Consider the following 11,481-nt stretch of genomic DNA (forward strand, 5'->3'; position numbering starts at 1 on the left):
ATAAAACTCCCTTTGTCCCTAAATTACATTCCTACTTCTCTCTATTATGTGAAAAAATATATTTGGTTGTTTTTAGGGTCGAAATATTGCTACATAATTGCAAGTACTTATTGGTTCGGAATTTTCATTGATTATCTTGCTTGTTTTTTAGGATGTAACCAACTATTCTTATATTAATTTTTTAGGCCTAGAATTTGGGAAGCTTGGAAGTATAAAGAAGAGCTGATACATGATTATCACATTCCTGCTTATAGAGTAATCTGGTGTATCATGTGGGTGCTTTACTCGATGCCATTTGTGCACCCAAAAAGCATTCTCGTTACCACCAGTAATTGTGTTGGGGCGTTTATTTGTATAATCTACCATATCATATTTTTTTCTAATCTTCAAGAAGGCAAGGGTAAGATGAAGAGAACCCAATCAATATTATTCATTCGATTATAATTAGGTGCATTGCTGATCCCTGGTTTTGTCATCAGAGGTCAATGGTGGCTGAATACATCGTCGAGTTTGTTTTTCTGGGTGGCTTAACATGGATCACACTAGCAGCATTCGATAGCCATTCTATGAGGTCTGGCTTTGTTGGCTTCTTTTGTGATCTCTTTGGGATCATAGGCTCTTTTTCTGAACTAGCCTGCACGGTATGTATCTCACTTCTCAACATGTTAATGTACATATACTACCTCTGTTAAATATTAGTTGCAACTTTAGAATATTTTACAGAATTAATAGTGACATTGCCTCTTTATTTGGAATTGTGAGTCAGTGTAAGTATTGAATTATAAATATCCTTTTGGACAAGGAACTAACAGGCTAAGGCCCTGTTCTTTTGAGCTTCTGGGCAGAGCAGAGCAGATTTCAGCAGAGCAAAGCAAAGCAGAGCAGATTTCAGCAGAGCAGAGCAGATTTCAGCCGAGCCGAGCAGAGCAGATTTTATTGATATTATTATTATTATTTTATTGATATTATTATTATTATTATTATTATTATTATTATTATTATTATTATTATTATTATTATTATTATTATTAATACTACTACTACTACTAATATTATCGCATTATTATTATAATCATTAAATTTTTAAAGTTAAATATTAATTATTATTATTATTAAATATTATTTAATTATTATTATTAAAAATTAATAATTAGTATTATCTTTAAATATTAATCATTATCTTAATATTAATTGCTATTATAAAAATCAATTATTGTTATTATAATTAATATTATTAGTTACTAATATTATTATTACTGTTAGTATAATTACTATTATTATTATTATTATTAAATATTAATTATTATTGTTATTATTATTATTATTAATTTATTATTATTAAATATTAATAATTATTTATTATTATTTATTATTTTTTTATTAAATATCAATAATTAATTAATTATTATTATTAAGTATTAATTATTATTATAATTAAATATTAATTATTTATTATTATTAAATATTATTTATTATTATTATTATTATTATAAAATATTAATTATTATTATTATTAAATATTAAATATTAATTATTTATTATTATTAAATATTAATTATTATTATAATAATTTAATATTAAGTATTAATTTTAAGTAGAGCAGAGCAGGGCAGAGCAGAGCAGATTGAAGCAGAGCAGAGCAGATTTCAGCAGAGCAGAGCAGAGCAAAGCAAAGCAGATTTCAGCAAAGCAGAGCAAAGCAGCTCTAAAGAACGGGGCCTAAGCATATAAGAATGAAGCATGAGTTAGCAAGTAAGACATATGTATGGCTGCTGCTTTACTTTCTGTTTCGATTTCTCAACGGAGTCGTTTGGAGTGCATATGCCTTGATCAGATTTGATATTTACATTCTGGTAAGTAATTTATTCATTCTTAGGTTTATAAATTGGCTGATATCATATGTTGGGTGCATTTGTACGTACTAAATGATTATCATACTAATCACTTGGACCGAGATTAATCTTCAGTCCACATAAAAGGACCTATCCGCAGGTCCCATTGTTTTTACCCGAAACAAATACTAATCCTTTCTCTCACAGATTGACAATGTTGTTGGCGCGGTGGCTGGTTTTATCCTGCTTCTTTTGTTCGCTGGCTACTACTGTGTAGATAGATTTAGGACCATTAAGCTTAGTCCAATAGATGATTGTTAGTTGTTGTCTTGTTGATTTGGTTAAAGACTTGAAGACAGCGAGCTTTCAGAAATTTTAATTTTTTTTTGAGGGGAATTCTAAATTTAATTTGAGTGTACATATAACAGAAATTTAATTAAGCAATTTATTTTTTTTGCTACGTATGCATTGTTCAAGCTGAGTTTATTTTTTAATGGGTTTTGGTTGATTGCTAATTTTCTATTCCTTACTTTCGATTGATGAATATTTCTCTAATGTAATACGAACTTACGAAGTACATTTTTTTTTTTTTGTTATGTTTAAATTTTCTAATTTATAATCTTGAAATTGCTATCATCTTACTTATAACATTGTGTTGATTGTGAATTTGTAATATTTGCTGCCGTTTGATTAGTATAGTAAAACCAGTGCCCAGGTTGATTTGTGCCCTTTTTATCTCTGAAAATTTTAAGGTGCAGACGGCTATACCTTGCTTGGTACAACCAAAAAATGCAAAAAGAACATGTAACTATTTTGTAAAGAGCATACAATTATTTTGTAAAGAACATATAGTTATTTTGTAACTAACATCTAATTTTATATATTTTTTTCATATCTAAAGAACATCTGCAATATTAATAAAGAACATGATAATATTATGTAATAAACTTTATCTATATATAACTACCCTAATTTGAAGACAATTTCTTATTAAACAATGATCATTATGTTGCAAATAAAGTACATTACATTGACTGATCAATGAACATAAACATATGTTCTTTTTATTTATTTTTTTTTGGTGCAAATATGTTCTTTTCACTCTAGGTATATGTTCATTACATTTTAATAGTATGTTATTTTTACTTTAGGTATATGTTCATTACAATTTAATAGTTTGTTCTTTTTACTATAACTATATGTTCATTACTTTTATATATCATGTTCTTTCCTACAAAACGACTGTACGTTGCATCGTATAGGCGCCTGTAGGAACCAGTTATTATACATCTCTTTGTATAAAACTATAAATTGAATAAGACTTATTCCATGGTTTTATAACTCTACGAATTCCTTTAAAATAAATTATATTTTACAATAGCGATAAAACAATAGGAAAATATTGATTTGGTAACACGTGCACTACTCCATGTATCACATTGAATTGTACTAATGTTTAATCTTTTTGTAAAATTTTTCATTAGCATAATTTCTATACTTGTCAAAAAAAAAAAAAAAAAACAAAAAAACACTATAATAATGTTTACATAGTAATTTATTTGAAAACCTTTTTTTTTAAAACAATATTTGAAAACCTCTTATTATATTTACATTCATTTATTAATATGGTTTGACATCAACCCTTTAAAATTAATTTTGTTCAAACTCATAAATTTATAATGATGTACGAAGTATAAGATTATAGATATGAAGTATGAGTTTAAAATGACTAAAACACATATCATATATTTGGTTGTCAAAAGTATTTTAAAACCCATACCTCAAATCCACTCATGGATTTGAGGTATGGTCGTATGGGATTTAGAAACTATGGAGGAGGTGGATTTGACTCATTTTATTCCCTTAAGTATCAAATAAAAGAAGATAATAGTGAGATATTTCATTCTAGAATTAAATCAACTTATATGTAAATGATAATATAAAGCGTTGTTTTACCTATAGTTAACGACCAAATGGTACACGAAGATAAATAAAAGAAATGGGGAAAAAAAGGTGCTTATAACTTATAACATACATAATAAACAAGCACAAAAAAAAAAGGGGGGGGGGGGGGGGGTTATTGTACTACTTGATATTTTGTACTAATGTTGGAGCAAATGATATTGTACTAATGTTGGAGCAAATGATATTTGCTTTGCTTTTAAAACATACCCAACTTGATAGTTCACTTGAGCAACATTACCAAACAAGAGAGAATCATCTGAATTTACATTTGCTAGATAAATTAGATTTCCAAGTTATAGCCTTTAGCACAACATCAGCCCCTTTGAAATGGAGCACTACATCAGGGACACCCGAGGGCAGGGTCTCGTAGCAAGGGTCCAAAGCATTTTCAGGGCCTGGCACAGGGCTGACTGTGATAGCAGTCATAGCACCCTTCATGGTGGTCTTAATGCTGTCATAGATGCTACTTGGTAGGAAAGTTAGGGTCATGCCAGAGTCGATGATTATATCTTGGGTAACCAGTACAAAATTATTCCCTACACTAATGCCATTGTATTTTTGTCGTGTCTTTTAGTATATAGTTATTGATGATTATACAAGGTTATAATGGTTATTAGAGCATCCTCAATGGTGGTACATAAGGACCTGCTAGCAATTTTTAACTAATTACTAACTACATGTGCCATTATGAAGCAACAACCTCTTGTAGATAAGCCAATCTACATATAGCTCTATAGAGCTACGTAGTTTCACTCCATCCAATGCTATTATATTTATTTATTTAATATATTTTATGTATTTGTTTGTTTATTTTTTTATTTTTTTTTTATGGTTTATTTATTACAAAAGAATGTAACTTACCATTGTAGAGGTTGTAGCTTAAATTATGTAGCTTAGAGATTTATGATGTATTGATGTGGCAATCCAAAACTACATATACATGTAGCTAGCCATTGTTGATACTCTTAAGGTGCATATATAATCTCAAAAACCAATTGATTTTGGGAGTAATAAATATTTGTATACTGGAATCACTGCAGCACAAAATCAAGGACAGCTAAACTTCAGCAATCAGCAGTATCCCTACTTGCAATTGATGGACCATATACAGGCATAATGTCATTTGAAGAAGCAAAAGAAACACAGACATTAAGTTATTTACAGCAGCAAAGTTAAAGTAGTTCATCTCCTCCTGACTACAGTAGAGACCCCAAGGAAGGTTTCCTCAAGCACAGCCGGTGCATCCACATTGAAGCTTTCTACATTAGCTTTGATCAGATTATCGATCTTCCCATGACAGCGATCATCTGTCTCCACCACATTTTTGTTCTTCAATATGCCATTAAACATGTTGGATGATCCCGAGTCTCCATCAAAAGTGGTCAGACACTTCAACTGGTCAGCATATTTTTGAGACAGAAGACACTCTGAATTACCCAAGTTGTCAGAATCTAAAAGAGAAACGTACTCCTTACATACAATACTAGAAGTAGAGCTAGGATAAAATCTATTTACTATAAAGCTAAACATAAGAGACAGAAGAGAGATAAAGGGCATAATCAGCTGCTTCAAAAATCTGATTGCTGGACTAGCAAGTACGCTTCTGGTGCCGAAGCAATGCATCAAAGTTTGTCTCCCCAGATTCATTCGGTAAGACGTCCATGACTTGCTGCTGTTGAGGCGTTTGAATACTTCCTGTCTACAAAATATTTCTTAATAAAGGTACAAGTCTAGCTTATGATAGAAAACCAAACAAGTAGAAATGGCACTTACAGTCCGGATTATGTAAGGACGAACTGCGAAGCCAACTAGCAACCCAAAAAAGCATGAAAATGCGAGGGCTGCTACCCATAGTGTAGTGGAACCCAAGGAACCTAAAATATATAAGGACATTAATACAAATTTAGACAATTTGAAGCAAGACGTAACCCACAGAATTAAGTCAGGGTGGCTTAAATGGAGAGCGGCCACGGGAGTGTTATGCGACCGCAGCATTCCCCTACAGTTGAAGGGAAAATTCTACAGGACTGCCATAAGACCAGTGTTGCTCTATGGTACAGAATGTTGGGCTTCTAAGAAAGAGCATATTAAAAAGATGGAGGTTACGGAAATGCGCATGTTAAGGTGGATGTGTGGAAACACTTTAAGAGATAGAATCAGAAATGAGGTTATTCGCAAGAAAGTAGGTGTGGCGGGCATTGTAGATAAATTAAGGGAAAATCGTCTGCGTTGGTTTGGACATGTAAGACGGAGACCCGAGGGTGCACCGGTGCGAAGAGTGGAAGAGTGGGACCATGGAGGGATTAAACGAGGAAGAGGGAGACCAAAGATGACTTGGTTGGAAGGAGTGAGGAAGGATATGAAGTGCATGGATTTACGTGAGGATGAAGTTTTGGATCGTAAGGGATGGAGGAGAAAGATTTATGTTGATGACTACACGGAATAATCAAATTTGGTTCATGTTAGCCGACCCCACTTTTGGGATTAAGGCTTTGATTGATTGATTGATTGATTGATTAAGGGCCTTAAGGCTCTAAGTTCTAACTCTACCAAACCTAAATCTCACGCACACACCCTCTGAGAGTCTGACTCTTTCTCCTCTCTCCCAAGTCCAAACTCCCAAACGACACCTTCATTCTCCCATATTTTCCGGCGACCGCAATACACTCCAGTAGTCCACCTCATCCTCTCCGACGACCGCAAGTACACTACAGCAGTTCGTGTTCTGGTAAGTAGTTTAATTAATCTTCGAATTCGTTACTTTATGTTTGGTTTTATTAAAGCAATTTTTTCATGTTAATGCTTAATAAATTGTTAGTATAATGAGTGGATCTAATGAAGTAATGAGTGATGTCTGATGTTTCGTTAGTTTCCGACTTTCCGTTGCATGTTTTAGTTTTTAGAATTTTACTTTATGTTAAGTTTAATTAATTTTCATGTTGTAGACTTGTAGTTTTAGCTAATTGTAGGATCTGTAAGTTTAATTAATTTGCTGCAATTCTTTTGCATGTTTTAATTTTCATTTTGTCATTTAGTTTGTAAATTTTGGTTATGTTGTGTTTGGTTATCAGGTTATGCCGTGTATATGATTTTGCTTTAAAAAGTTGTTGAAATAGATTGTAAATTGTTGATGAAAATTAGTTTAAATTATTATTCTTTGTAATATTTCAGCCTTATGGATGAACAATCAAATTTTAAAGATAGTAATGAAGTACCATTTGTGGTGGTGTCAAATGCAAATGATGAGGAAGGGGATTCGGAGGAGGGGTTTGTTGAGGTCCAGAATGATACTAGCAAAGAAGTTGAATCTAGTTCTTCTAAGAGAAGTAAGATCCGTTTTTGCTAAAAAAAGGTACAATGTGCAGGATCCGTTTTGGACCCGGATCCGTAGGATCCAACGTATATGGATATGGATCCTCCTTTTTCATACCCGACGGATCCGGATCGGATCTGGATCCAGGGTGCAAAAACGGATCTGGATCTGGATCCGGTCGGATCCGGTCCAGATCCGACCCGTTGCCATCCCTAGTGGGGAGGGGAGGGGGGGGGGGGGGGAGGGGGAGGGAGTTGAAGGATGAGGGTGGGTGTAGAAGCTATACAAGCTTAATTAATTTGATACTAGGAGTATAACTTCTCTACTTTACTCAGGGATTAACAGGGGATTAGAGATACCAGCTCTTGAATGAACACAATCCTCTTGCTTCAGATTGATCTGGCGGATCAATTTATTTCCATGGTCCATAATCAGCAGAGCACACATCTCAGGAACAAAGCTTAGCTCAAAATCTGGAGAAAAAGTTGCATCTTCTCCACGTCCATCAGCACGACCAGGCTTTGTGGAACTTCCCGCAATAGTAGAGACACCTTTATATAAGTCAACACAATTATATCAGCTTGAGAACCTTAACTACAAATTCAAAGGTCAGTGATTGAAAGCGTAATTGCATACAGAAGACATGTCTAGCAGAGCACTGAGTCAGTGGTCAGTTCATCACACAACCATTAACCATCAATTTTTGATTGACTAGGAAATCAACTTCCTTGAGATAAAATGATCATATAGTCATGCTTTAGATGTCAAACTTATGTAATGCATCTGTGATTTCAGAAAAAATTGAAATGAGCACAAAGTAACAGCACACAGACACAAGGCTAACTCAGAAATGTTTAGTATCCATTTTTTATCTACGCGAATCAAATTTAGCATTTTTTACACCGATTTTCACAAGCAAACATTTCCACTTCAACAAATATACCCCTTGAGATTTAGAACATAAGATATTGACAATGATATGCCCATTCTACCTTCCATCAATATACTGTAAGTCTGTAAGTTGTGAATTCTAATTTGTACTTCGTAATTAAATACAACTTTCCACAACAATAAACTTTCCTGGCATGCAATGTTAAAAAGCTTATTCAAGATTCCTATCACATCTATTTTATTTGGGAGTTATCTTACCAAATCAAGAAAGTTTTCAATCAACAATCATACTGCTACATACTACAAATAAATAATGTGAACGCCGATGATCAAAGTACAAATTAAGGACAAATAAAATGAACCTGAAGGACTAATCTTTCGAACGACATGATTGCTTCTATCAGCAACATATACATTCCCCTTGAAATCCATAGCAAAGCTTCTGGGTTTGTTAAACATAGCTGAACTAGCATCACCATCAGTGTACTTTTGCTCCCCATTTGGCCCATTTCCGGAAAACCTCTTCACCAAACTCTCTGAAACAAATAAACAGATATAATAACCAAGAAAAGTTAGAGATTCCACCAACAAGAGCATCAAAACTCCTGAACTATGTTACTTCGACTCGATTCATATACAGAAGTACCCATTAGTCCATTAACCAACAAGAAGATTTTACAAGGTGTTAAACTTGGGCATTTCTAGAAAATTCATCAAATATCTGAACTGAAAAATAGTTGAAGACAAACAAATTTAAAGGAAATGAAGTAGATAATAATCATATTTAACCATATGAGCAGAATTAGAAGGGAAAAAAATCATCAAAACAAATTCTCCAATGCAAAACTTTGATCATCAATATCGTTTTAATCGGCCAATAATATAACAATATTCACTTTAACAAGATTAACAATACCAATCATTTATACAAAAATTTCAATACCAAAAAATCCAAAAAAAAAAATTGAAATTTATAAAATTAAAAAATAATGAAAATACCTTGGGAAAGTGGAAGAGAGAGAGTGTAAAAAACACTGTTAGATGAATCAAGGAGGAGGAGATCATGGAATCCTGGGCGAGATGCAACTGAGTAAGGATTAATTTTGAGTTTGTTGCCATCAAAAACTGTTGTCACTGTATACCCATCTTCATAAATCACCTTTGAAAGCCCTGTAATTAAAAAAAAAAAATCAGAAAATAAAAATAAAAAAATAAAAATAAAATTACAGTATAATTAGAGTGACAAATAGAGCCAAACAATGGATAAAAAAGAAAGTTTTGATTTTTAATTTTATAATTTTATTACCATGAAAGATGAGTAGGTTAATCAAGGTAAAGAAGATGACAAGGTGAGGAAGAAGACCCATCTCAATTTCACTGAAAATTAAAAAACGTTGGAATTGAAAATGAAGAAAAAAGAAAAAGCTTCATAAGGAGTATACCTACGGGACTACTGAAAAAGTTCCAGTTTATCGATTCAACTTAAGAATTTTTTTAAAATTTATTTACGAAATTGCCTACACTTTTTTTTTTTTTTTTTTTTTTTTTTTTTTTTTTTTTTTTTTTTTTTGTAGTGGGAAATAGGAAGAGAAATGGGTTAAATTACAAAGTTATACAATTTACATAAACTAAATAAAAAAAAAAAACGGCTATTTCACCAAATGCCACCGAGAACTTTAAAAATTCACCAAATGCCATCGGACTTTTCAGAATTCACCAAATGCCACCCAGTTTTTTAAAAATTCACCGAGTGCCATTAATGACTAACGGCCGTTAATTCCGTTAGTCATTAGGGCTTAATAATGACACATGTGGACACATGTTAGTCAGCTATTGGTTTAAAAAATATAAATTAAAAAAAAAAACTCTAAATCCTAACCCAACCCAGCCCCACCACTGTAACCACCCGCCAAAGCAAACCGACAGCCGGAGCCAACCGCCGGAACTCGGTGACCTCCTGCCAGAACCCCCAAACCTCCCGTCGGAACCCGCCAGAACCCCCAGACCTACCGTTGGAACCCCTTGACACCTCAAAAACCGCCGACTCCACTTAATCTCCCTTTCCTCCTCCCAAAAACACCTCCCCAGCCACCGCATTCGTCTCACACAATGCGCAGATTTCTGCCTGCCGACTCCAGCGCCCAGACAATGACCCATAAAATCGTGCCTACCCGACGACCCCCGCCCCCGCGACCACCTCACGCACGCAACACGATGCACCCAGAATAGAACCGGATTCTAGAAACCCTTCACCCTCAAACGGCTGATTGGGTCGAAATCTGTGGCCGATTTCGTCGTTTCAAGGGTGGAGGATAGGAGTGGTTTTGCGCGATGGTCGGAAAACGCTAGGTGTTTTTATCAAAGCTCGCTCGTGTTGGTGGTTTTTGGGGTCGGGGCAGGTTGTGTGGGTGGCTATGGGGGTCGATGGTGGGTCAGGTGGGGTATTAAAGGGTTGGCCGACCATTTTTTGGTGGTTAAAGGGGTGGCCGACCGTTTGCTGGCTAGACAAGGGGAGGGGCTAGGGTTTGGCAGTGGTGGGAAGTTGGATGGAAAATTTTTGGGGTTTTTTTTATTATTATTTTTTTTTTTATTTTTGTGAATTAATATAAATAGACCAATCATATCATGACATGTGTCATGATTAAGCCCTAATCACTAACGGAGTTAACGGCTGTTAGTCATTGATGGCACTCGGTGAATTTTTAAAAAACTGGGTGGCATTTGATGAATTCTGAAAAGTCCGATGTCATTTGGTGAATTTTTAAATTACTCAGTGGCATTTGGTGAAATAGCCGTAAAAAAAATTCATTTATGAATCAATTATATTTCCAAAAAAATAAATAAAAAGGAAGTACTTTCAATGTTACTTGTTAGTGTTGAAAAATGCTCGGTAAGATTATACGGAGTATTAGGTATTTGCATTGTGAACATAAAAATTTCATTTTCAAATGGATATAGTGCAATACTTCCATCGTTTTTTTTTAAATTCAACTTGTTTTGAATTTTGACACGATTGATTCACAAATTATACTTTGGTTAACTTTTGTGATTTATAAATATAATAAAATTAGTTTTGTGCCACGTGTGATGCTCGGGTCGTTTATTGAATTTTACGATAAATTTATAATCTATATGTCAAAATTTAAAATATACTTCGTATCATTGATACAAAATTAGTTAGGAATTGATGTGCTTTTCTGACTATTTGCTGTCTAGTAGTCATGTAATGACTAATAATAATATTGGTGAAAATGTTTAATTTAATACATTAAAAAATAAAATAAAAATTAGCAAAAAATAAACTAAATAAATAAAATGTTCAAAGCACGTTGGATTGACCCGAACCCAAAACTTTGGGCAAGGGTTGAACATTTCTTGACTCGTAACTTGAAGTGACCCAATCCAAGATGACTCATGACCCAACCCTAATTGACAGGTCTCCATTCTATTAGATTGTGAAGTATATAATTTTAACCGTTT

General features: G+C 33.5%; 1 protein-coding gene across 2 annotated transcripts; it reads right to left on the reverse strand.

The window, feature by feature from the left end:
• Positions 1-4,628: 4,628 nt before the first annotated feature.
• LOC145555879 (uncharacterized) lies at positions 4,629-9,464 on the reverse strand. 2 transcript variants are annotated; one of them, XM_081617624.1, is made up of 6 exons: positions 9,308-9,462; positions 9,001-9,171; positions 8,364-8,537; positions 7,470-7,661; positions 5,571-5,671; positions 4,629-5,492 (listed from the first exon to the last, which is right to left on the reverse strand). In XM_081617624.1, exons 1-6 carry the CDS (start codon positions 9,366-9,368, stop codon positions 4,980-4,982), a joined length of 1,212 nt encoding a protein of 403 aa, XP_081473750.1. In that variant the 5' UTR covers positions 9,369-9,462; the 3' UTR covers positions 4,629-4,979. The 2 variants fall into 2 exon arrangements, with proteins under 2 accessions (XP_081473750.1, XP_081473808.1); XM_081617682.1 differs by having other exon boundaries at positions 5,248-5,496; positions 9,308-9,464.
• Positions 9,465-11,481: the final 2,017 nt, after the last annotated feature.

The sequence above is a fragment of the Chenopodium album genome, chromosome 1 (assembly GCF_948465745.1).
Source record: "Chenopodium album chromosome 1, dcCheAlbu1.1, whole genome shotgun sequence".
NCBI lineage: Eukaryota > Viridiplantae > Streptophyta > Magnoliopsida > Caryophyllales > Amaranthaceae > Chenopodium > Chenopodium album.

Excerpts from the sequence above, each read along its gene's own strand:
- LOC145555879 (XM_081617624.1), bottom strand. The coding sequence starts at position 9,368 with ATGGGTCTTCTTCCTCACCTTGTCATCTTCTTTACCTTGATTAACCTA. Across the intron at positions 8,538-9,000 it reads CTCTCTTCCACTTTCCCAAG|AGAGTTTGGTGAAGAGGTTT; the intron begins GTATTTTCATTA and ends TATTTGTTTCAG. Across the intron at positions 7,662-8,363 it reads TCGAAAGATTAGTCCTTCAG|GTGTCTCTACTATTGCGGGA; the intron begins GTTCATTTTATT and ends ACTTATATAAAG.